This window comes from Heterodontus francisci, chromosome 8, assembly GCF_036365525.1.
Source record: "Heterodontus francisci isolate sHetFra1 chromosome 8, sHetFra1.hap1, whole genome shotgun sequence".
Taxonomy (NCBI): domain Eukaryota; kingdom Metazoa; phylum Chordata; class Chondrichthyes; order Heterodontiformes; family Heterodontidae; genus Heterodontus; species Heterodontus francisci.
In genome coordinates this window covers 7,088,391-7,116,046 of record NC_090378.1, presented here as the reverse complement: position 1 = coordinate 7,116,046, position 27,656 = coordinate 7,088,391, and the positions used below count along the sequence as shown (strand labels likewise).

General features: G+C 43.3%; 1 protein-coding gene across 2 annotated transcripts in view; it reads right to left on the bottom strand.

Annotated features, from left to right (window-relative positions):
• LOC137372626 (collagen alpha-1(I) chain-like) overlaps positions 1-27,656 on the bottom strand; it is an 84,002-nt gene that overhangs the window by 13,345 nt on the left and 43,001 nt on the right. The window contains exons 6-8 of one of the 2 annotated variants that reach the window (XM_068036586.1): positions 17,597-17,665; positions 15,523-15,603; positions 11,373-11,453 (exon numbers count right to left, since the gene is read on the bottom strand). In XM_068036586.1, coding sequence (XP_067892687.1) covers positions 11,373-11,453; positions 15,523-15,603; positions 17,597-17,665 — 231 coding nt within the window. Of the gene's footprint in view, positions 1-11,372; positions 11,454-15,522; positions 15,604-17,596; positions 17,666-27,656 lie in introns of those variants that run through there. The other variant, XM_068036587.1, reaches the window with a different exon arrangement.

The following is a 27,656-nucleotide window of genomic DNA, read 5'->3' as shown; positions in this document are numbered from 1 at the left end:
GTGAAGCTCTCTGCCTCTCGACATCTCTCCCTTCTGTTAAGATGGTTCTTAAAACCTACATCTTTGATCAAGCTTTTAGTCACCTGCCCTGATTATCTCCTTCTGTGGCTCGGTGCTTTTATTGATATTGCTCTTGTGAAGTGCCTTGGGATGTTTTACTGCACTAAAGGTGCTATATAAATGCCAGCTGTTATTGTTGAAAGGACAGCTCCCTAATGTGCACAGATAAATGTTAACAAACAGTGGCGCAATGGGAAATGTCACTGGACTAGTGATCCAGAGCCCAGGCTAATGCTCTGGGGACGTGGGTTCAAATCCCACCACGGCAGATGATGAAATTTGAATTCAATTAATAAAAAATCTGGAATTAAAAGCTAGTCTAATGTTGACCATGAAACCATTGTCGATTGTTGTAAAAACCCATCTGGTTTGCTAATGTCCTTTAGGGAAGGAAATCTGCTGTCCTTACCTGGTCTGGCCTACATGTGACTCCAGACCCACAGCAATGTGGTTGACTCTTAAATGCCCTCTGAAACGGCCCAGCAAGACACTCAGTTCAAGGGCAATAAATGCTGCCCTACGCAGTGATGTCCACATCCCACAAACGAATAAAAAAGTATTAACTGTGCGGTCTCACACAGCCATACGTATACAGTCTCCCTAATGTGGTGGAGTTGGATTCTTGCTCCGTAATGGAGCCCGTACCATCTATCTCACACCTCCAGGTTCTGGCTGGAGATCAAACTCTGAGGAAGGTGCTCAACAACCTTTGGGGTGTTAACAGGTGCGGCGCACCTTTCAAAACAAAAGATGCCTAAATATAACCCCTCGGGACCTTTTTAATAAATCGTACGTGTCTGGAAAAACAAACAATTGGTTCAGGAAACCTACCTGTTGGACACCAAATATAACTGACAATTCTGTAAACAGAAATGTTCATATGTTTTCAGAGCTGGTATCGTCTTGTGCAGACAGGTTCAATGTGCTGTCTGGCCGACTCCTGCTTCTATTCTGCTCAGTGGGTAGCACTCTCGCCTCAGAGTCACAAGGCTGTGGGTTCAAGTCCCGCGCCAAGACTTGAGCACAAAAATCACTGAGGGAGTGCTGCACTGTCTGAGGTGTCATCTTTCAAATGAGATGTTGAATTGAGACCCCATCTGCCTGCTCTGGTGGATGTAAAAGGTCCCATGACATTACTTTGGAAGAGGACAGAGGAGTTCTCTCTGGTGCCCCTCAACCAACATCACAAAAAAACAGATTATCTGGTCATTATCACACTGTTGTTTGTGGGAGCTTGCTGTGCGCAAATTGGCTGCCGCATTTCCTGCATTGCAACAGTACTTCCAAAAGTACTTCAGTGGCCGTAAAGCACTTCAGTGGCCGTGAAAGGTGCTATATTAATGCACGTCTTTTCTTCCTTTCGATTTTTTAAATTCTATATCACCCACTCGCAATTTTGTAACTGAACATTTTAAGGCCGCATTACAGAACAACACTGATGGGCTGCGGAATGAACGAGGAAACATGTGAGCACACGTCCACACAGCAGAAACCAAATCACAAGTGTGTTACACCTGGTGAGTTTGACAAATATGGTATTCCATTGAAGGGAGGGCTGCTCGGGCGATCTGATCTGGCAGGATGCCTTGCTTTCTCTTTTGAACTTTGAAAATTTTGGAACATGGAATGCAGGCAGAAACCAACAACGAGAGCGAAATTTCTCGGTATCATTATCCGAGTATCAATGGGCTGTGGCAGGGGAAGAGAACACAGACCCATAGTCAAAGGGTTTGAGGGGTTTTGCTAGAACAAGTAGTGAGAAAGGAGTCAGTAATTGGAGGTCAAAGATTTAAACTAATTGGCAACAGAATTTGAAGGGGAAATGAGGAGAACTGTTCCCGACAGAGGATGGTTGAGATCTGGTACCCAGTACCCGAAAGACTGGTGGAATCAGATTCCATAGGAATTTTCAAAAAGGAAATTGAATCAAAGAGGACTAATTTTCAAGGGTTATGAGTAACAGCAGGGGGGGGGGGGGGGGCGGTGGGACTAATTGGATTGCTCTTTCAACGAGCGAGCACAGACACAACGGACGGAATGGCCTGTTTCTGTGCTGTATCATTCTCTGATTCTATAAAGCATTTCTACGTTGCAGCAATGCTGGGGTGACAGTACGACTGGCAAGCAAGATTTGTCGACATTACAGATTGTGTGACAGTCCCTTGGGAGACAGAACTATTCACTAGGATTGCTAAAGCTGATTAAATCTCCAGGACTATGTCCAACCACACCAATCTCCCCTCTCTGTCTAACCCATAGTCAATCTCTGCTTTCCTCCTCCCAGATATCTTTATAGCTAATCATAGAATCATTCACATGATAAACAAAAGCAAATGAAAAATAGAACAATTTTTTTTGAACACTCCTTTGATTTTTTTTTTTCCTCCCAGGTTTTCATAGAATAATAGAAATTTATAGGCTAAAAGGAGGCCATTCTGCTCACTGTGACTGTGCTAGCCCTTTGAAAGTGCTCAAACCCCACATTTTGTCCTGGATCGTGCGAGTTTCTCTTCCACTTTTAAAATTATTTATGAAATCAGCTTCCACCAGCTTTTCAGTTCCAGATCCTGACAACTCTCAGTGAAAATGTTTCCCTTTGTACAGATTGAAAGTTTTGGGCAAAAGATACAGAGGGAATATGAGGAAGAACTTTTTTACGCAGCAAGTGGTAATGACCTGGAACTCGCTGCCCATGAGGGTGGTGGAAGTGGTGGCGATCAACAACATCAAGAGTACGTTGGATGGCCACGTGAGAGAAATAGATTTGTAGAGATCGAGCCAGGGAGTGGGACTGACTGCATAGCTCTGTGGATAGCCAGTATGGACTCAATGGGCTGAATGGCCTCCTTCTGTGCCGTAAATGACTCCATGACTATATCTCCTCTAGATCTTTTGCCAATGATATTAAATCAATGACCTTTGCTTGCAGCAGTGTCCGGGACATTAATACTTAATTCGTTGAGACGCCAGGACAACTCTGGAGTTGCCAATCCAAGTATTTATCTCCACTGCAGCAACAGAGCTTGTAAAGCATTCAGTGTGGCCACTTGATCTATTAAGACACTTTATAAAGTTACTGGGTTTTTTCTTTAAAAGAAATGTTCTAAGAAAACAGATGTTTTTGGCCCTCCAAACACCGAGGATTTATTGGCCAAGGCATTGAGTATTGCGACTCAGTGCAGACCTCTTCTGGTCCCACGACTGCAACTGCATCCAGGGAGTATAATCCAGGCTTGGCTAAATTCTGTTTCAGACCTGCTGACAAAGTTCAAACATCAGCCTGCAATCCAGAAATAGTCATTAAAAAAACTCCTGGGGAAGCTATAGTTTTTTTTATTTATTTATTCATGGGATGTGGGCGTCACTGGCTAGACCAGCATTTGCTGCCCATCCCTAATTGCCCTTGAACAGAGTGTCTTGCTAGGGCATTTCAGAGGGCAGTTAAGAGTCAACCACATTGCTGTGCATCTGGAGTCACATGTAGGCCAGACCAGGCAAGGATGGCAGATTTCCTTCCCTAAGGGACATTAGTGAACCAGATGGGTTTTTACAACAATTGATGATAGTTCCAATTCCAAATTTTTATTGATTAATTAAAATTATTGATTAATTGGATTTAAATTCAAGCCCGTGTCCTCAGGGCATTAGACTGGGCGTCTAAATTACTAGCTCAGTGTCATTACCACTAAGCCACCGTCTGCCCTGCCAAAGGAAATGATTTGTAAGGTGATTGCCAAAATAATGAGAGGCGACATGAGGAAAAACCTCTTTACACAATAAGTGATTAGGATTTGGAATGCACTGCTTGATAGGCTGGTGGATACAGATTCAATAGTAACTTCCCAAAGGGAATTTGATAAATACTTTTACTTTTGAAGTGTCGTCACTGTTGTAATGTAGGAAAAGCAGCAGCCAATTTACACACAACAAGATCCCACAAACAGCAAAGTGATAATGACCAGATCATCTGGTTTTTTTTCTGATGTTGATTGTGGGATAAATATTGGCCCCAGGACACTGGGGAGAACTCCCCTGCTCTTCTTCGAAGTAGTGCTGTGACCACAGGATCCTTTATGTCCAGCTGAGGGGGCCTCGGATTAATGGCGCATCTGAATGACGCCACCTCTGACAGTGCAGCACTCCCTCAGTACTGCACTGGGTACGTCAGCCTAGATTTTGAGCTTAAGTCCCAGAGTGGGACTTGAATCCACAACTTTCTATATCAGCAATGAGTGCACTAACCACTAAACCATGGCTGTCACCTTAACTACAGCTGGCACATCCCAGTTCTCCAACTGGCTACCATTCTGTCCTCCCTGGGCAAGACGGCCAAACTTGAATGAAATCAGAGTCTGGTTGTGATTCTGTTTTGCTGGAATGGGAAGCTGCAAATGAGGCAAGGATTCTGGCAGTTTTCCCGATGTAACCTCATGAACATATATATCAACTTTATAACGAGTCTTGCGAGCATGAAAACAGAAACACATGTTTAAATAGTTAGTGTCATGGCAAATGAACCATCCCAGAGTGCTGCTGGATATATTTCTTTGGCTGGAATGGAGTCTGCCTTGGTCTGGAATCGTTCCTTTGTTCTGATGTGCAAGGTCAACAACTCAACTGTGTTACACGCATTATTCTGAATTTTTCTATTTGCAAAGATGGAATAATGTTTCCTTTATAGAATCTTACAGCACAGGAGTCCATTCGGCCCATCGTGCCTGTGCTGGCTCTTTGAAAGAGCTATCCAATTAGCCCCACTCCCCTGCTCTTTCCCCAAAGCCCTACAATTTTTTTTTTGTTTCCAAGTATTTATCCAATTCCCTGTTGAAAGTTATTATTGAATCTGCTTCCACCGCCCTTTCAGGCAGCGCGTTCCAGATCACAACAACTCCCCCCTGGTTCTGTTGCCAATTACATTAAATCTGTGTCCTCTGGTTACAGAACCTTCTTCCTATTGGAATCAGTTTCTCATTATTTACTCTATCGAAACCCTTCATAATTTTAAACACCTCTATTAAATCTCCCCTTAACCACCTCTGCTCTAAGGGGAACAATCCCAGTTTCTCCATGTAACCATTCTAACAACCTGGATGTATTCTGGGGACAGAAAGGATCAGGGTGTATGCAGCAAGGGTGCAGCTCACCCCCTGACAAAAGGGGCAAGTTTATTGAGGTCCCAGCAGCTTTTCATTGATCCTAACATTCAACAGGTTCATAAATAAGTAAAACAAGATTAATTCAACTATTTCCCTCACCCTTCAGCTCAAAAATGTTTTGCGCCATAACCTACTGGAAGCGTGAGTTGCTAATGAAGCAGAGAGGGTAACGGGGCATCTGGGACCTTTGTGAAGGACAGGACCAACAGTCTGGCTCATTAGCGGATGAGATTTAAGGATTGAGAAAGAAACAGAGGAACGATGGAGGAGGAGGGTGAATTAATGTCAAATCAGGTACAGAAAGAGAAATAAAGAGGGAAATGGAGAGAAAAAAGACAAAGGAAGAATAAGAACATTTTAAAAATTTATACATTTTTAAAATCTCCAAGAGGAATTGACTAGCTGTTAGGAATGAGAGTCAATAGTCTGGGCCAGAGAGGTTGATTGGCATTCCATTAACAACTTATATTTATATAGCATCTTTAACGTAATAAATTCACAGAAGCATTATAAAACTAAATAAGACACCAAGCCAAAAGCTTGGTCAAAGAGGTAGGTTTGAAACAGCGTCTTAAAGTTAGAGAGATGGAGAGGTTTAGGGAGGGAATTCCAGAGCTTAGGATCCAGGCAGCTGTAGGCACGGCTGCCAATGACAGAACAATTAAAATCGGGGATGCTCAAGAGGCTGGAATTCAGAGCGCAGAAAGCGCAGAAGTCTCAGAGGGTTGTGGGGTTGGAGGAGATTACAGAGATAGGGAAGGGCAAGGCCATGGAGAGATTTGAAAACAAGGGTGAGAATTTGAAAATCATTGCATAACTGGGAGCCAATGTAGGTCAACGAGCACAGGGGTGATAGTTTTATACAAATTGCATATTATAAATTATGAAGTTCAAATACATTTGTTGTGTTTACAGAATGCACATACAGCACAGAAGCAGTCAGGGAGCTACATTGATTCATCTCTGCCCTCCTTTCAATTGCCAATTCCACTCCCCACCGCTACCCTTTGAGGAAACCAACTGCTTACATCTTGCTGGGTCCAAGTGCGGTCACTTTTCATACATGAGGTGACAGGTCTGAGCTTGACCCTGTCCTCACCTGATCAATCACCCGGCCAGACACTCGGCCAATCACCCGGCCAGACACTCGGCCAATCACCCGGCCAGACACTCGGCCAATCACCCGGCCAGACACTCGGCCAGCCATCAAGCAGCAACTGACGGGACAGCAATCCAGACTGTAAATCCAGACCCATTCCCCCACCACACGGAGCTCCCTCCTCAATCCAGAATTAACAGGACTAATGTCAATTGCCACATCTCTCGGAGACAGTGAATTGGGAGTGAGTCAATTCTGGGATTAGCTCCCTCAAGCTCAACATCTCCCTTTTTTGCTTTTAAGACCCAAGCTCTTGGACACATTCCTCAATATCCCCTCCGTTGTCTCAGCATCCATTAGGGCTCTGTGAAATGCAGGGCGGGTTATTTCTATGTTAGAGATGCTGTATAAAGGGTGTTGGTCTGCATAACAGAGTTTCTCTTAACTAAATTAAGACTGTACAATACCTGAGCCTAGTTAAGGCAGACATGCATTTATATAGCGCCTTTGACAATCTCAAGACTTCCCAAAGTGCTTTACAGCCAATTAAGTGTCACTGTTGTAATGTAACAAACGTGGCAGCCAATTTGTGCACAGCAAGCTCCCACAGACAACAATGTGATAATGACCAGACAATCTGTTTTAGTGATGTTGGTTGAGGGATAAATATTGGCCCCAGGACACCAGGGAGAACTCCCCTGCTCTTCTTCTCATAGTGGCCGTGGGACCTTTTACATCCACCTGAGAGGGGGTGACAGAGCCCCAGTTTATCCGAAGGACTGGTGGTTTAATAGGTGCTTCATACCCAAGCATTAAAACCCACAGCAATTGAAATTCAATCGTTTGAATTCAGAGGGAAGAAGTCACTGTCTATTTCCTCTTATTTTGATGGTTCAATTTCATGGTTTGAATCATGAATGAAGTTTATCACATAGCTCCACAGCACCACTTAAAGGCCAGTGTGGCACACTGTTTAATAGAGGACCAGAACAAACCATTTGTCAAATATAATTCTTTCACAGGCAAAGGAATAGCGCAGAGAGCTAGCAATTTGCATTGGCATTCCCAGGAAATGGAAACTGCAAAGAGAGATTTAAAATTGAACACAACTAGTATTCCTCATTAACATGGGCAGGGCTTAGCCTTTGGGTTAAAGTTTCCACACCATTTTATTTCACTGTGACACTTTTTTAAATGAAGCAAAATACAAGTTAGCAGATACAACACTACAAATAAATAGACTTACGCTAAAAATGGTACCTCTTAAGTAGATTTCTCCTTTTGATCAACTCTACCTTCTTTAGCACTTGCCTCACTGTTTCCTTAACACCTTCTTTACCCATGTAACAATACTGACTGCATGTCAGGAGTAATCCATGGAGTATGAAATGCCCTGGGACATCCTGAAGGATGTATAAACTCTATTTATAATTAGACTGGCAAATGTAACAGTTTTCCTGTTCAATTGCTGTGTTCCACATGTACACAGACAACATCCACCTTGATCTCACCAACACCTCTCTCAACACCTCCATTGGCTTGGATTTATCAGACTCCTCCTTCAACATCCAGTATTGGACCAGCAGAAATATCATCCAACTAATTACTGGGAAAACTGAAGCTATTGTCTTCAGCCCCCACTGCAAACTCTGTTCCCCGGCCACCGACTCCAAGCCTCTACCGGTGGTCACTGACTGAAGCTGAATGAACCACACAGCTCCCAATCGTAGCGTCGTATCTGACCCCAAGGTGAGCTTCTGACCACATATCCGCTCCATCACCAAGACCGCCTACTTCCATCTCCGCCCTTGCCTCAGCTCATCCATGCTTTTTTATCCATACACTTGACAATTCTAATGCTTTCCTGGTCAGTCGCCAATGTTCCATCCACAACCCCACCCCCCACCCACTCACCCACCCACCATCAGCTTGAACCCATCATCCAAAACTCTACTACCCATATCTTAACTAGGACCAAGTCCCATCACCCGTCACCCCTGTCCTCCATGACCTACATTGACTCTTGGTCTTGCAACAACTCAACTTAAAAATTCTCAACCTTGTTATCAACTTCCTCCATGACCTTGGCAAACCCGCCCCCACCCCAGCCCCCTCTCCTATCTCTGTAACCCCCTCCAGCCCTACAACCCTCCAAGACCTCTGCACTCCTCCCATTTTGGCTTCTTGCACAATGCCAATTTCCGCCGGTCCACCACTGGTAGTCGTACCTTCAGCTGCCAAAGCAACCAGCTCTGAAATTTCCACCCTAAACATTGCTGCCTCTTTCCCTTCCAATCTTCTTCAAATCTCTCACCTGTCTCAAAATCCCACAATGTCGCTTGGTGTCAAATTCTGTTCGATAATGCTCCTGTGAAGTGCCTTGGGACGTTTTATTACAAGAAAAGTGCTATATAAGGTGGTAGAGTGTACGTTGCTAAAATAATTTCATGCAAGCGATATTAGCCCAAAATACTCCAATTTTCATTTCAGCTGCCTGTCGTTGGTATATTAGAGAAGAAAAATAAATTTGGACAACGGGAGCAGACATCAGATATTTAGAACAGATAAATGTCTCACTCACAATGTCCAAGTAGGAACATCAGAACAACAACATGACCTTCTCGAAATGCACTGGCATTGGGGGAAGTTTAATTCTCTCAGATCAGAACCTCGTTAGGAGAATTGAGGTGCAAAGTTCACATTCACACAAATTACATCCAACATATCGATATACCACGCTGTGGCCCCAGTCTCAGAGTTCTGATTTTTTTCAATCATTATATATGCAGAATTAAAAAAAAAATTAGACAAGAATTTCATAGGAACATCATTTCATAACATGCTTAAACTACCAAACTCTCAGAACTGTTTTGCCGAGGAGTGTATTTTCATTTAATTGCAGAGTCACAGAGAGATACAGCACTGAAACAGGCCCTTCGGCCCACTGAGTCTGTGCTGACCAACAACCACCCCTTTATACTAATCCTACATTAATCCCCAATTTTCCCGACCACATACTTACACGAGGGGCAATTTATAATGACCAATTTACCTATCAACCTGCAAGTCTTTGGCTGTGGGAGGAAACCTGAGCACCCGGCGAAAACCCATATGGTCACAGGGAGAACTTGCAAACTCCGCACAGGCAGGACCCAGAATCGAACCCAGGTCGCTGGAGCTGTGAGGCTGCAGTGCTAACCACTGCGCCACTGTGCCGCCCGCACAGCTGACTGACTTGTCATGTTCCTTGTTTTCCTTTTCCTTTCCACTCAAAAAAGGTCCAGAAGTCGGCATCTAGTCAACTGAAGTTATTTTATCATTGGTTAAATAGTTTATTGCCAGTGTTACAGAGGGTGGTGGGTGCGTGGAATGCACTGCCAGCGGTGGTAGTAGAAGCAGATACATTAGGGACATTTAAGCGACTCTTGGATAGGTACATGGATGATAGTAGTATGAAGGGTAGGTAGTTAGTTTCATATTAGAGTAAGTTAAAGGTTCGGCACAACATCGTGGGCTGAAGGGCCTGTACTGTGCTGTACTGTTCTATGTTCTATGTTCTATGTAGAGGGATAGAGTACAAAAACAAGGAAGTTATGATGAACCTTTATAAAACACTGGTTTAGCCTCAACTGGAGCACTGTGTCTAATTCTGGGCACCACGCTTTCAGAAGGATGTGAAGACTTTTGAGAGGGTGCCGAAAAGATTCACATGAATGGTTGCAGGGATGAGGGATTTCAGTTCTGTGGATAGATTAGAGAAGCTGGTGTTGTTCTCCTTAGAGAAGGTGGAGAGGAGATTTGATAGAGGTGTGCAAAATCATAAGTGGTCTAGAAAGCAGATAGTGAGAAACTGTTCCCATTGGTGGAAGTGTGGAGAACCAGAGGTCACCGATTTAAGGTGAATGGCAAAAGAACCAAAGGCACCATGAAGAAAAGTTTTTTACGCAGTGAGTGGTTAGGATCTGGAATGCACTGTCTGAGAGTGTGGTGGAGGCAGGTTCAGTGAGTGTTTAGGATTTGGAATGCACTGTCTGAGAGTGTGGTGGAGGCAGGTTCAGTGAGTGTTTAGGATCTGGAATGCACTGTCTGAGAGTGTGGTGGAGGCAGGTTCAGTGAGTGTTTAGGATCAGGAATGCACTGTCTGAGACCGCGGTGGAGGCAGGTTCAGTGAGTGTTTAGGATCTGGAATGCACTGTCTGAGAGTGTGGTGGAGGCAGGTTCAGTGAGTGTTTAGGATCTGGAATGCACTGTCTGAGAGTGTGGTGGAGGCAGGTTCAGTGAGTGTTTAGGATCTGGAATGCACTGTCTGACAGTGTGGTGGAGGGAGGTTCAGTGAGTGTTTAGGATCTGGAATGCACTGTCTGAGAGTGTGGTGGAGGCAGGTTCAGTGAGTGTTTAGGATCTGGAATGCACTGTCTGAGAGTGTGGTGGAGGCAGGTTCAGTGTGCGTTTAGGATCTGGAATGCACTGTCTGAGAGTGTGTCGGAGGCAGGTTCAGTGAGTGTTTAGGATCTGGAATGCACTGTCTGAGAGTGTGGTGGAGGGAGGTTCAGTGAGTGTTTAGGATCTGGAATGCACTGCCTGAGAGTGTGGTGGAGGCAGGTTCAGTGAATGTTTAGGATCTGGAGTGCACTGTCTGAGAGTGTGGTGGAGGCAGGTTCAGTGAGTGTTTAGGATCTGGAATGCACTGTCTGAGAGTGTGGTGGAGGCAGGTTCAGTGAGTGTTTAGGATCTGGAATGCTCTGTCTGAGAGTGTGGTGGAGGCAGGTTCAGTGTGTGTTTAGGATCTGGAATGCACTGCCCGAGAGTGTGGTGGAGGCAGGTTCAATTGTGACTTTCAAAAGGGAATTGGATAAGCACCTGAATGGAAAAAAATCTGCAAGGCTAGAGGGGAAAAGGCAGGGGAGTGGGACTAGCTAAATTGCTCTTGCAGAGAGCTGGCACAGACTCGATGGGCCAAATGGCCTCCTGTGCTGAAACCTTTCAATGATTCCTTCTATGATTCCTTCTATGATTGAGTGTCAGTAAAATCCAATCATTAAAAGCTCTCCCCTTACCTGACGGAGTTACTTTTTCGATTTTCTACCTTCATTAAGATGCTTAATTTATTGAGAGAGGCCATCATATAAACCTTCAACCTGCAAAATATAACACAGGACAGGATTACAGAATCAGGTACAGGCATCAATATAAAATCAGAAAATGTCGTTAACTCTCAGCAGGTCTGGCCGCATCTGTGGAGAGAGAAACAGCTAATGTTTCAGATCGCTAACCTTTCAGTTCTGATGAGATTAGCAACTTGAAACGTTAATTCTGCTTCTCTCTCCAACAGATGCTGCCTGACCTGCTGAGTATTTCAGCACTTTCTGTTTGTATTTCAGATTTCCAGCATCCGCAGTATTTTACTTTTGTACAGGCTTTAATATGCCACCTGAAGAAGCAATTTAATAACTGTCGATTAGTGTTTGAGATAGGAAATGTTGCTCAGTGTGTTGTTTAGCTTGGCATTAAAAAAAATTACATCTTTAACAAATGGCACAGAACTTACAGCACAAAAAGAGACCATTTGGCCCAACTGGTCTGTACCAGTGTTTATGCTCCACATGAACCTCCTCCCTCCCTACTTCATCTCACTCCATCAGCCTATCCTTCTGTTCCGTTCTCCCTCATGTGTTTATCTAGCTTCCCCCATTCACCTCAACCACTCCCTGTGGTAGTGAGTTACACATTCTCACCACTCTCTGGGGTAAAGAAGTTTCTTCTTAATTTCTTATTGGATTCATTACTGATTATCTTGCGTTCATGACCTCTAGATTTGGTCTTCCCTGCAAGTGGAAGCATCTTCTCTACATCTACCCCATTAAACCTACCAACGATCAGGCCACCCCTTAGCCTGTTTAATTATAACTGCATCTCTTAAATGGAGCCTGCAAAGTTTGCAAACACCTTAACACTGCTGCATCAGATGTTAAAATGTAATGCAAGTTAGAAGTGTGGAGCACAGAACACAACCACAATAAAAAGCTACTTGTCCTGTGCTGCTATTGACCTCTAACCTCTTCCCAACTCAGTTCAGATCAAAAGGAATCTTCCAAAGAAGTTAATGCTCAAAACAACCATTTGGTGTTAAATTAAAATATTAAGTTGCTGATTGAACTTTAAACATATTTTTCCAAGGTAATTGTCCAGAGGACTATACATTTTCCACTTCATGCTTCAATTCTTATCCTTGTTTTCAAATCCCTCCATGGCCTCGCACCACCCTCCCTGTGACCTCCTCCAGCCCAGAGCTCGGAGATCTCTGCACTGCTCCAATATTGGCCTCTTGTGTTATACTCCAGAAAGCCGGTTGCTGAAGGATGAAGCTGAAGCCAATCTTTAGGGAGTCTAGCATTTATTTACAAAGTGAAACAATACAAGTATACACTCCCTAATTCAACCACACCATAGTTTCAGTAAGTTGCTCTTTATATGGGCTAGATTTTGCCAGCCCTCCGGGGTCATGGCAGGGGTGGGGGGGGGGCCCGGAAAATTCTGCCGGGAGAGGCCCGCCTCAACCCCCACGTTGAGAAGGCCTCCCCGCATTTTACTGGCAGCAGCGAGGCCTTGGTGCATGTCACCCACTCCCCAGGTCAAGTGGCGAGGCCTTCATTTGCATTGCAAAACGTATTCAAATAAATGTAAATAAACATACATATTTCAGCCGGAGGCCAGAAGTCCTTGCCTTCGGATCCCCGTTTGGGGAACTGAGGCGAAACACTGGTGAGGAGGGGGGAGGAGTGTAATTCTCAGGGCGGGGGTGGTGGAGGAGCAGGGAACAGTCTTTTGATTGGTGGGGGGGGGATGGTGGGAAGGGATTAAGGTATAAAGTTAATAAAGGTTGAGGGGGAGAGATCGGAATCGGCATAAAAGTTTTTTTGGGGGGGGGGGGGGCGGAAATGGGCAATTATTAAATCGATTCTTCCATAGGGGTGTGGTGAGAGGAGTGAAAATGTTACTACATGTGTAACTTTAATTTTGAACTTTTGTTCCCTATAAAAATGCAAATGATAGTGAAGGGCTAGAAGCCCTTTAAAAATGGCGCCGTTGCCCGTGCGCTGGCGCCAGGCGCCTTTGCCAGCTACGGAGCAGTCGCCCTCTCTACGTCATTGGGGGGCGGTCGCTCCGCGCCTTCCATTTAAATAAGCTCCCGCGTGAAATATCGCGGCCGCTGCACATGGGTGGACCGCCAACTTCAAAGCACACTGCCACGGGTTGCGGGGCACAAGTAAGATCCAGCCCTATGTGCACAAGTAAAACACAAATTAATGCCCTCCACCAACAATCATCATCACTCGGGAAAAAGTACCGAGCAAACTATTGGGATTGAAAGCAGACAAGTCCCCAGGGCCTGATGGCCTACATCCTAGGGTCTTAAAGGAAGTGGCAGTGGAGATAGTGGATCCATTGGTTATAATATTCCAAAATTCCCTGGATACGGGAATGTTCCAGTGGATTGGAAAAAAGCTAACACCCTTATTCAAAAAGGGAGGGAGGCAGAAAGTAGGAAACTATAGACCATAGTTCCGAAGAAGGGTCACTGACCCGAAACGTTAACTCTGCTTCTCTTTTCACAGATGCTGCCAGACCTGCTGAGTGGTTCCAGCATTTCTTGTTTTTATTTCAGATTTCCAGCATCCGCAGTATTTTGCTTTTACTAAACTACAGACCAGTTAGTTTAACATCTGTTGTTGGGAAATTGTTAGAATCCATTATTAAGGAAGTAATAACAGGACATTTAGAAAGTCAAAATTCAATCCATCAGAGTCAGCATGGTTTTATGAAGGGTAAATCGTGTTTGACTGATTTGCTAGAGTTCTTCGAAGATGTAACAAGCAAAGTGAATAATGGGGATCCGGTAGATGTAGTATATCTGGACTTCCAGAAGGCATTTGATAAGGTGCCGCACAAAAGGTTAATACACGAGGTAAGTTCACATGAAGTTTGGGGCAATTTATTAGCTTGGATAGAGGATTGGCTAACCAACAGAAAACCCAACTATTTACAATCTATATAAATGACTTGGATGCAGGGATAGAAGGTACTATAGCCAAATTTGCAGATGACAATAAAATAGGTGGGATAGTAAGTTGCAATAAAGAAATAAGAAATTTACAAATGGATATGGATAGGTTAGGTGAATGGGCCAAAATTTTTCAGATGGAGTTTAACGTGGATAAGTGTGAGGTTATCCATTTTGGTTGGAAGAATAGAAAGGCAAATTATCTAAATGGAGAGAAACTTCAGAGTGCTTCGGTGCAGAGGGATCTGGGTGTCCTCGTGCATGAATCGCAGAAAACTAGTTTGCAGGTACAGCAGGTGATAAGGCAGGCAAATGGAATTTTGGCATTTATTGCTAAAGGAATAAAGTATAAAAGTAGGGAAGTGTTGCTGCAACTGTACAAGGCATTAGTGAGAGCACCTGGAGTATTGAGTACAGTTTTGGTCCCCTTACTTGAGGAGGGATGTAGTTGCATTGGAGGCAGTTCAGAGGAGGTTCACGAGATTGATTCCAGAGATGAGGGGTTTGTCTTATGAAGAGAGATTGAGCAGTTTAGGCCTTTACTCTCTAGAGTTTCGAAGAATGAGAGGAGATCTAATTGAGGTATACAAGATGATTAAGGGGATTGACAAAGTAGACGTAGAGAAGATGTTTCCTCTTGTGGGGCAATCTAGAATGAGAGGTCATAGTTTTAAGATAAGGGGTAGCAGATTTAAAACAGAGATGAGGAGAAATTACTTCTCTCAAAGGGTCGTGAGTCTGTGGAATTCACTACCCCAGAGTGCGGTGGATGCCGGGACATTGAGTAAATTTAGGGAGGAGATAGACAGATTATTAATTAGTAAAGGGTTGAAGGGTTATGGAGAACGGGCAGGAAAGTGGAGTTGAGGCCGAGATGAGATCAGCCATGATCGTATTGAATGGCGGAGCAGGCTCGAGGGGCTGAATTGCCTACTCCTGCTCCTAGTTCTTATATAATTAAACACCATTAATATACAATTAACACCTTGCGCATCTCCAAACTCCAACGGCAACATGTGGAATTTTCAACAGGAGTTTCCTGAAATTTAGGAGAGCAACAATGACCAGTTTTTCTGTGTGTATCAGAAGGGAAAACCATCAATTTATAATCTTCAAGAATAAAATATCTCAAAGTGATTACATACTTCTGTCGAATAACTGGGTCTGCTTCTACTGGATCAACGTACTTTTTCAGTAACTCTTTCAACGTCTTGCTGCCCGATACCCTGAAAAAGAAAAAAAATCTTGGGATTCCACACAATGCTCATCTCAGTGTTACTCATCAGCATAACCTTCTAATCCCTTCTCCCTCATGTGTTTATCATTCTCCTCTTAAATGTATCGATACTATTCACCTCAACCACTCCCTTTGGTAGCGAGTTCCACATTCTCACCACTCTCTGGGTAAAGAGTTTCTCCTGAATTTACGATTTATTAGTGACTATCTTATATTGATGGCCCCTAGTTCTGGTCTTGCCCACAAGTGGAAACACCTTCTCCCCATCTCCTCTATCAAAGCCTTTAATACCCCTATCACTGCCACAGTAGAAACACAATTCATTGTACCCGCTACATCACCGCCATGAAATAAAAACAACACTAGGACCCTCTGCTGGGCCCTCTGTTGTTTGTCATATATATTAATGACTTGGATGCGAATGCAAAGGGCATGATTAGTAAGCTTGCAGATTACACCAAAATTGGCAGTATAGTGGACAGTGAAGAAGGTTGTCTAAGGTTACAACAGGATACAGATCAACTGGGAAAGTGGGCAAGGGAGTGGAATTTAATGCAGACAAGTGTGAAGTGATGAATTTTGGGAAGTTAAACCAGGGCAGGACATAAACAGTGAATGGCAGGCCCCTGGGGAGTTTTGTTGAGCAGAGTGACCTTGGGGTGCAAGTACATAGTTCCCTGAAAGTGGCAACACAGGTGGACAGGGTGGTGAAGAAGGCATATGGCATGCTTGCCTTCATTGGCCGAGGCATTGAGTACAAGAGTTGGGACGTCATGTTACAGTTGTACAGTTGGTTAGGCTGCATTTGGAGTAGTGTGTGCAGTTCTGGTCGCCACACTACAGGAAAGATGTGATTAAGCTAGAGAGGGTGCAGAAAAGATTCACAAGGATGTTGCCTGGTTGGGAGAGCTTGAGTTATAAAGAGAGATTGGATAGGCTGGGTCTGTTTTCCCTGGAGCGAAGGAGGCTGAGAGGGGACATGATAGAGATATATAAAATTATGAGAGGCATAGATAGGGTAGATAGCCAGAGTCTGTTTCCCATGGTAGGGGTGACTAAAACTAGAGGGCATAGATTTAAGGTGAGAGGGAGGAGGTTTAAAGGGGATCAAAGGGGTAAATTTTTCACACAAAGAATAGTGGGTATCTGGAATGAACTGCCTGAGGAGGTGGTGGAGGCAGAAACAGTAACAACATTTAAGAGGCATCTGGACGGGTACTTGAATGAGCAAGGCATAGAGGGATATGGAATTAATGCAGGCAGGTGGGATTAGTATAGATGGGCATTATGGTTGGCATGGATGCGGTGGGCCGAAGGGCCTGTTTCTATGCTGTACGGCTCTATGACTAGTTATTTGTGGGGAAAAGAACAGAAATGAGAAAATACAACTTCACCTGAATTTCCAACTTGGGATTATCAACACTATTCTGAACAATAACTAACTAGGTTGACACAAAATAAAACAGGTTTCCAAGCTGTAATTTCAAGGAAAATATAAATGTCGATACTGATGGTAATTTTTTTTAGTTTAGTTTAGAGATACAGCACTGAAACAGGCCCTTCGGCCCACCGAGTCTGTGCCGACCATCAACCACCCATTTATGCTAATCCTACACTAATTCCATATTCCTACCACATCCCCACCTGTCCCTATATTTCCCTACCACCTACCTATACTAGGGGCAATTTAGAATGGCCAATTAACCTATCAAACAGCAAGTCTTTGGCATGTGGGGGGAAACCGGAGCACCTGGAGGAAACCCACGCACACAGAGGGAGAACTTGCAAACTCCACACAGGCAGTACCCAGAATTGAACCCGGGTCGCTGGAGCTGTGAGTCTGCGGTGCTAACCACTGCGCCGCCCTGAATGTCAACCAGCAACAGGGATTTCAAGTTTTTGAAGACATGCAGCAAACAAGATTTCACCCAAATTCACATCCAGTCACTCATATCTTTTATAATAAGCCAGCTGTGGTTTACCTCCTTTCTGTGTATTCAGTGTGACTCTCAGCAAATACCAGCTTCAGGTGCCAATAAAACATCTGCTCTCTAAATACAGAAGAAAAAGCAGGTTAAATCACGGCAAATCTTTACAGGTCAATACCGCACAAGTGGCCAGTCAGCAATGATTAAAATCCACCTCCTACCATTTAGATGAAAATTCCATTTATATAATTTTTGGTAACTCCTAAACATGTATCATTTGTAATGTGTAACGAGAGGAACTTTCTTCAGTCACCAACACATCCAACACTCATCCACAATATTAGTATTCGTACAGATTCGTAAAGAAAGGACTTTCATTTCTGTAGCATCTTTTACAACTGTACAATGACCCAAATCGTTTTACAGTCGATGAAGTGGTTTTGAAATATAGTTGAGTCAGTGGCACAGTGGCAATACTGCTGAACTAGTAATCTAGAGGCCAGGCTAATGTCCTGGGAACATGGGTTTGAATCCCACTACGGCAGTTGGTGGAATTTAAATTCAATTAATTAATTTTTAAAAATCTGGAATTGAAAGCTAGTCTCAGTAATGGTGCCATGAAACTATCATCGATTGTCGTAAAAACCCATCTGGTTCGTTCACTAATTCCCTTAAGAGAAGGAAATCTGCTGTCCTCACCTGGTCTGGCCTACATGTGACTCCAGACCCACAGCAATGTGGTTGATTCTTAACTGTCCTCTGAATTGGCCGAGCAAGACACTCAGTTGTGATGGGCAACAAACGCTGGCCTTGCCAGTGATGCCCGCATCCCATGAAAGAGTTAAAAAGAAATCACTGTTGTAATGTAGGAAATGAGGCAGCCAATTTGTGCACAGCAAGATCCCACAAGCAGCAATGTGATAATGATCAGATAATCTGTGTTTTACTTATTTTTTTCTCTATTCGTTGCCCTCGAGGAGGTGGTGAGCTGCCTTCTTGAACCGCTGGAGGCCAGGCGGTGTAGGCACACCCACAGTGCTGTTAGGGAGGGAGTTCCAGGATATTGACAGCAAAGGAATGGCTTGATTATGTTGTGATGAAGTATAGGCATAATGGAGATAATTAGAGAAAAACTATAGATAATTAATACATACACTTAATTAGGTAGAATTCAGATATAATTAATACATTACACTTTAGAAATAAAGATTCATTTAATAGAATTAAAGATTGAATAAATGGTTACGATTCACAGGAATTCCCTTTCAGAGCAGAGTTAAAAACTCACGGGGCGGCACAGTGGCGCAGTGGTTAGCACCGCAGCCTCACAGCTCCAGTGACCCGGGTTCAATTCTGGGTACTGCCTGTGTGGAGTTTGCAAGTTCTCCCTGTGTCTGCGTGGGTTTCCTCCGGGTGCTCCGGTTTCCTCCCGCATGCCAAAGACTTGCAGGTTGATAGGTAAATTGGCCATTATAAATTGCCCCTAGTGTAGGTAGGTGGTAGGGAAATATAGGGACAGGTGGGGATGTGGTAGGAATATGGGATTAGTGTGGGATTAGTATAAATGGGTGGTTGATGGTCGGCACAGACTCGGCGGGCCGAAGGGCCTGTTTCAGTGCTGTATCTCTAAACTAAACTAAACTAATTAAAAAAGCCCATCCCAACAATGGAATGTGTAACAAAATTATCTTTTAGTTAAAAAAATCCATCCCAATGTCTCTGCTACACTGGAATCTATAAACTAATTAAAAAATAAGGCATACTGAGACATACTGTACCTAGTACACACTGATAACTAAAGCCAAGCTATGGTCCTAATTGGTTGAGAATAATAATTGTATAGACTGACTATCTTAAAGAGATAGTACAAAGTAACACTAATGCACCATTACGAATGACCAATCACAAAAATGGCACATTGCATAATAAAAACAGACGTCATGTAACCCCAAAAGAAAAAAAGTTACTGCATAAAGTTAGTTTAAAAAGCTTTTACGAAAAGAACACATTTATGAAGTTAAGTAACCAATAAAACAAAGAAATGGCGTAAAACACAACAGACATTTTGACCAGATAAAAGCTCACAATTTCATGATAAGGGAATTCTCAGCAATTAAATGAACTGGGGATAATAGTAAATGATACGACCATATATGGATAATGAAAGCAGGAGGAACATCTACAGAAAGGTAACACCCACATCTGCAAAGGATGAGCTATCGATTAGAAACAGTATAAAAGTGAGAATTTTGAATCAAAACATCAGAAGCATTGAATTCCTCAACAATGCTTCTCAACCAATGGTAAAGGCAGCTGACTGTGTGACAAGAGAACTCTCCTCTTAACTGAGAGTGTTTTATCTTGTTAAGCAGGAGTCCTACTCGGGAATTTAAGCTAACAGTTTACTTTGGATTTTGATGGATATTTTAAGCCATTTTTCTGTAACATTGCCAAGGTTAAACTTTTGGATTCTATTTTAGAAATAAGAGTATGTTTTACACCTTTTAGTAATCTTTTATGTTTTCGTATACTTAGGCACTTAAAGTGTATTGCATGTTCAATTCTTTAATAAATTTACAAAAGTTAATACATCGTCTCATGTAGCATTCTGTATACAATGACAAGAACCCCCACTCTGTCTATCCTTAAGTGGGAAGATATGTATTGAAGAGAGTTTCCCAGACCCTTATAATATCTGGGATATTTATGACTTAGATATAATTATTAACAGATAGGCAATGCGAAAGATGGTAAAATTCTCTGTTAGTTTCTTTCTTTGAGGGAGAGCTAGTTCAGTTCTTCAGACCCAAACAAGTGTCTGTGGGAATCTGTCTGGTTTTAACTTAATTGAAAGAGATTCACAGGGGAGTACTCCTGATTTGGTTTAGCCCCTAAAAGGTCATAAATTACTTCAATGTGACTTGGAAGGGAACTTGAAAGTGTTGGTGTTCCCATGCGTCTGCTGCCCTCGTCTTTTTAGGTGGTAGAGGTCACAGGTTGGAAGGTGCTGTCAAAGGAGACTTAGTGAGTTGCTGCAGTGCATCTTGTAGATGGTACACATTGCTGCCACTGTGCGTCGGTGGTGAATGTTTAAGGTGGTGGATGGGCTGCCAATCAAGCGGGCTGCTTTGTCTGGATGTTGGTCGATGGACAAATACTGACCAGGACACAAAAGAGAACTCACCTGCTCTTCTTTGAAATAGAATCATTGTGATATTTTATGTCCACCCAAAAGGGCAGATGGGCTTGATCTGAAATACAGCACTGTTGACACAACAGTTCTCCCTCAGTACTGATCCTCCAAAAGGGCAATGCTCCCTCAGTACTAATGTGCTTAAGTCCTGGAATGGGACTTGAACCCACAACTTTGTGACTGAGAGAGGAGAGTGCTACCCACTGAGCTCAAGCTAAAGAAAGATAAACTCATTGATAATGGTGCCTTATTGCGTCCTCCGAGAAAAATAAACTGCTTGACAATCTATGATTTATTTTTAAAGCACTTTGTTGGCAAACCAGGCTGCAAGGTTCCACCAACAACAAACTAAGGAATGGTCTGGTCAGTTATCTTTGGTGATTTTAGATCAGCATTTGGAGCAATGGATTGTGGATAATGCTGTGGATTGGATAAGGAAACAATCCTGGAGAACAAATATAAACTTTCCAACAGGTGCCCACTTAAATGGCAAGTGAACTAACAAATTGATGGTAGATAAGTTGGACAAGACTGCCCCTACTCTTCAATGTAATTGGATCCAACATTACAGAGACCGGTTAATGGGACAAACCTGGACAGTACAAACACGTTGATGCCAATGTCAGCAATGATGACTACAGTCTCCAGGAACAAGTAAACAGAAAGAGAGCAGATAGTTTAAATTTACACAGAGAGATGAAATTCCAGGGCAACTCAGAACTAAGACTTCTATTATCGGGGAAGAAATGAAGAAAGTAGATGCATTTCTTGGAACAATTTCAGAAGATGGGAGGTATAGTATGGAATCACACCGTTAACTGTGCCTTTAGTGATGGAATCACACCGTTAACTGTGCCTTTAGTGATGGAATCACACCGTCAACTGTGCCTTTAGTGATGGAATCACACCGTCAACTGTGCCTTTAGTGATGGAATCACACCGTCAACTGTGCCTTTAGTGATGGAATCACACCGTCAACTGTGTCTTTAGTGATGGAATCACACCGTTCACTGTGTCTTTAGTGATGGAATCACACCGTTAACTGTGTCTTTAGTGATGGAATCACACCGTCAACTGTGCCTTTAGTGATGGAATCACACCGTCAACTGTGCCTTTAGTGATGGAATCACACCGTTAACTGTGTCTTTAGTGATGGAATCACACCGTCAACTGTGCCTTTAGTGATGGAATCACACCGTTAACTGTGTCTTTAGTGATGGAATCACACCGTCAACTGTGTCTTTAGTGATGGAATCACACCGTCAACTGTGCCTTTAGTGATGGAATCACACCGTCAACTGTGTCTTTAGTGGTGGAATCACACCGTTCACTGTGTCTTTAGTGATGGAATCACACCGTTAACTGTGTCTTTAGTGATGGAATCACACCGTCAACTGTGCCTTTAGTGATGGAATCACACCGTCAACTGTGCCTTTAGTGATGGAATCACACCGTCAACTGTGCCTTTAGTGATGGAATCACACCGTCAACTGTGCCTTTAGTGATGGAATCACACCGTTAACTGTGCTTTTAGTGATGGAATCACACCGTTAACTGTGTCTTTAGTGATGGAATCACACCGTCAACTGTGCCTTTAGTGATGGAATCACACCGTTCACTGTGCCTTTAGTGATGGAATCACACCGTCAACTGTGCCTTTAGTGATGGAATCACACCGTTAACTGTGCTTTTAGTGATGGAATCACACCGTTAACTGTGTCTTTAGTGATGGAATCACACCGTTCACTGTGCCTTTAGTGATGGAATCACACCGTCAACTGTGCCTTTAGTGATGGAATCACACCGTCAACTGTGCCTTTAGTGATGGAATCACACCGTTAACTGTGCTTTTAGTGATGGAATCACACCGTTAACTGTGTCTTTAGTGATGGAATCACACCGTCAACTGTGCCTTTAGTGATGGAATCACACCGTCAACTGTGCCTTTAGTGATGGAATCACACCGTCAACTGTGTCTTTAGTGATGGAATCACACCGTCAACTGTGCCTTTCTGGAACTTGAAGATGTTTAGGGAAACATGATTATCTCTGCAAATTGAGCTTAAATTGTCTGAAACTTCGATTTCACCTATTCAATCCTATAATTCTCATTCCCATGTTCAAATCCCACGGCCTTGCCCCCTCCCTATCTCTGTAACATCTTCACACCCTACAACCCACCAAAAACACTGGATTCCTCTGGATCATCCAATTCCTTCACTGCACCATCAGCTGCCGGTGCCCTGCAGCTCTGGAACACTCTTCCTAAACCTCTATCTCCTTTTTAAGATGCTCCTTGAAACCTATCTGTTTCATCTGCTCCAATGTCTCCTTCTTTTGGGTTAACACCAATTTTTCTGTCTGATTACTCTCCTGTGAAGGGCTTTGGAGGCATCTTGCTATTTTAAAGTTGTTGGCCATTTATTAGTGACAGTGAAATAAGTTGTCTTGGGGTGGGGGGAGGAGATGATGAACAAAAATTGGAATGTCACAATTTGAGACACGTTCCGAGGCTTACAATCTTAGAAGAGTCATGATCGGAGTTTATGCAGTCTCTACTGTAGATGACACAGAGAGTTTGTTTATGCTCCTTAATAGATTTGAAATACTACCAAGAATTGCAAGTTATTGTGATTTTCTGATGTGAGCTGACGTACTCCAGTTTACAAACAATAACAGCACAAAATAATTGGAATAGAATGTTGCAGCTAACTCAAACCTGCATCGGCCTGGATTATTTCTCAGATTAAAGGGAGGGCTGCTTTCTGTCAAAGTACTTCTGTTCTTATCGAATGGATAATCAAATTCTCCCATCCATTGCTCCAAGCTGTGGATTAAGTAATTGAGGGAAGGAAACCAGCCTTCCTGTGTGGAACTCTGAGGAACGCTGATCTCCAGTCTGAACAGAAACATCACTGGTGCTGACTGAGCAAAGTTTAACCCACTTTATTCTCGATGAAACAGCCCCAGAACTTGCTCCTGGACACAGTGCGTGTTTCATGCTTAAAGCTATTACATGGAATTTACAGCACAGAAACAGTCCATTTAGCCCAACTGGTCCGTGCTGGTCTTTATGCTGCACAGGAGCCTCCTCCCACCCCTCTTCGTCTCACCTTATCAGCATACCCTTCTATTCCTTTCTCCCTCACGAGCTTATTCAGCTTTCCCTTAAATGTATCGATACTATTCACCTCAACCACTCCCTGTGATAGTGAGTTCCACATGGCTTTTAAGCTGCAGATGCCCCTGAAAACCTGCTACTTGTTCTCATGCTCTTCACCAGCTGGGTTTACGAGCAGCAAGACAATTGATATTTTACAACGGAACGCTGCATACAAAGCTGTTCACCTGGGTGAAGGAACTAGCTCAGGTATTGGCAACTGTAGAAAACCTTTCATCAGTTTTTAAAATCATCTTGTATCCTCTTGGCTCAGTGGGGTAGCGCTCTCACCCGAGTCAGAGGGTTGTGAGTTCAAGTTCTACCCCACAGACTGCAGCACGTAATCTAGGCTAACACGCTCAGTGCAGTACTGAGGGAGTGCTGCACAGAGATGCCGCCTTTGGATGAGACATCAAACCAAGGTCCCGTCTGCTCTCTCAAGTGGATGTAAAAAGATCCCATGGCCACTGTTAGAAGAGGAGCCGGGGAGCTATCCCTCAACCAACATGACTAAAACAGATGATCTGGTCACTATCACACTGTGATTTGTGGGATCTTGCTGTGCGCAAATTGTTTGCCAGGTTGCCTACAATACAACAGTGACTACACTTCAAAAAAAAGACTTTCATTGGCTGTAAAGCGCTTTGGCCGTGAAAGGCGCTATAGAAATGCAAGTGCTATTATTGTTCTATTTCTATTTATTTGGATAAGGAGGCTGAGGTTAAACAGATACTCTATTGTGTGTCACCTTAATGAACATTCCTTCAAAGGCACAAACACCCCAAAAGTAAAGGCAGTCAACCATGACTCACAAAGAAAGTTAAGGGTTGTATAAGATTAAAAGAAAAGGCCGATAAAGTTGCCAGAAATAGTAGTAAATCTGAGAATTGGGAGGATTTTAGATACAGCAAAGGAGGACCAAGAAATTGGTAAAGAAATGGAGAATAGAATACGAATGTAAGCTGGCAAAAAATATAAAAACGGACTGTAAAAACTTCCACAGGTACGTAAAAAGGAAATGTTTTGCTCAGACAAATGTGGGTCCATTACAGGCAGAGTCAGGAGAATTTATAATGGGGAATAGAGAAATGACAGAGAAGCTAAATGATTACTTTGTGTCTGTCTTCACTGAGGAAGATGCAAGAAATCTCCCAGCATTAGAGATCCAAGGGATTAGGGGGAATGAGAAATTGAAGGAAATCAGTATTGGTAAGAAGGTTGTATTGGAGAAATTAACAGGGCTGAAGGTTGATAAGTCCCCAGGACCTGATATTCTGCATCCCAGAGTGTTGAAAGAGTTAGCTACGGAAATAGTGGATGCATTGGTGATCATCTTCCAAAATTCTATAGATTACTGCGAAAAATAGAGACATGTTGTCGAAGCTTTTCGTCTTGCAGTCATCAGCACAATCCATAAGAATACCCAATGTAAGGGAAAACAACTTATACTGCATGAGAAGAGAATGCTGATTGGTTGGCAAGTGAATTCTGATTGGCGGAGGTGTTGCCATGAAGAATGCACCAGTTTACAGTGACTGATGTCCAGTCTACCTCAAATTACCCTGGAAGGGTAATGTATCCCAAAAATTGAGCAACAGGTGAAGCTAGCTGTTTCACGCTGCTACTATGCAGTAGCAACACGTGTGGTGTTTGCTACTAGCAGGATGCTGCTGTCAAGCCAAAAAGACGTCCTGTCTATCACACAAATGAGTAATGTGATATCTGAATTTCAATGCCAGTGTGATGCTAGGTATATAGGCCGTAAGTCCCAAAGACTGAAGGATCGTAGCAAACAAATGTCCCTTTTGCTGTTCGCAACGGGCAAGGTACAGACCGTACCCAACCAGCCCGTGCTTGCAAAACTCAAAACACAGTGTCCAACATTAGATGTGATTCTGCGATTGGACGACATTTGCTAAATAATCCACAGTGTGCTAAGAATTACACTGGAAACCAATTTAAGATTGTCAGTAGGGCTCGCAGTGTGGCACATTAGCGTGCACCGGAAGTTACATATATTAATACACAGGGCCCTGTTCTTTGCTGACAGAAAGAATATGGACAAACATTGTCCCTGTTTCAGCTGAACAAAACAGCCATTCGCTGGTTCATTCCTAAGGGCAATGCCTTGACCAATCAGAGTCAAGCTGCCTCGTTTAAATTTCAAACAAAGCTTGGCAGTTAACTATCAGTCACCAGATACTGGGGTATTCTCCATGGCAACGCCTCTACCAATCAGAGTTCACTTGCCAACCAATCAGCACTCTCTCCTCATGCAGTACAAGTTGTTGTTTTCCCTTACATTGGTTATTCATGCGGATTCTCCCGATGAGCGCAAGACGAATAGCTTCAACAGCATGTCTCTATTTTCAGCAATACTCAAAGTTCTGTACTACTAAACAAATATTCTATAGATTCTGGAGCGGTTCCTGCAGATTGGAAGGTTGCAAATGTCACCCCACTATTTAAGAAGGGAGGGAGAAAACAGGGAATTACAGACCTGTTAGCCTAACATCAGTCATTGGGAAAATGCTAGAATCTATTCTAATGGATGTGATAAATGGACACTTGGATAATAATGATCTGATTGGGCATAGTCAACATGGATTTATGAATGGGAAATCATGTTTGATGAACCTGTTGGAGTTTTTTGAGGATGTTACTAACAGAATTGATAAAGGGGAGTTGGTGGACATGGTATACTTGGATTTCCAGAAGGCTTTTGATAAAGTCCCCCCCCCCCACAGGAGGTTGGTTAGCAAAATTAAAGCATGTGGGATAGGAGGTAACATATTGGCATGGATTAAGGATTGGTGAACAAGGAAAAATCAGAGTAGGAATAAATGAGTCATTCTCACATTGGCAGGCTGTGACTAGGGGGGGTACCGCAGGGATCAGTGCTTGGGCCCCAGCTGTTCACAATATATATCAATGATTTGGATGTGGAGACCAAATGTAATATTTCCAAGTTTGCGAATGACACAAAACTAGGTGGGAATGTGTGTTGTGAGTAAGATGCAAAGCAGCTTCAAGGGGATTTGGACAGACGTAGTGAGTGGGCAAGAACTTGACAGATGGAATAATGTGGAAAAATGTGAGGTTATCCAGTTTGGTAGGAGGAACAGACATGATAGAGGTTTACAAAGTTATGAGCAGCATGGACAGAGTGGATAATCAGAAGCTTTTTCCCAGGGTGGAAGAGTCAGTTACTAGGGGGCTTAGGTTTAAGGTGGGAGGGGCAAAGTTTAGAGGGGATGTGCGAGGCAAGTTTTTTTTACACAGAGGGTGGTGAGTGCCTGGAACTTGCTGCCGGGGGAGGTGGTGGAAGCAGGTACGATAGAGACGTTTAAGACTCATCTTGACAAATACATGAATGGGATGGGAATAGAGGGATACAGTCCCCGGAAGTGCAGAAGGTTTTAGTTTAGGCAGGCATCAAGATCGGTGCAGGCTTGGAGGGCCGAATGGCCTGTTCCTGTGCTGTACTGTTCTTTTTTCGGGGAGTCTAGAACCAGGGGACACAATTTCAAAATAAGGGGGAAGCCACTTAGGACAGAGATGAGGAGAAATTTCTTTACTCAGAGGGTTGTGAATATCTTTGGAATTCTCTACCCCAGAGGGCTGTGGAAGCTCAGTCATTGAGTATGTTTAAAGCAGAGATTGACAGATTTCTAAATACAAATGACATTAGGGGATATGGGGATAGTGTGGGAAAAAGGCGTTGAAGTGCAAGATCAGCCGTGATCATATTGATTTGCGGG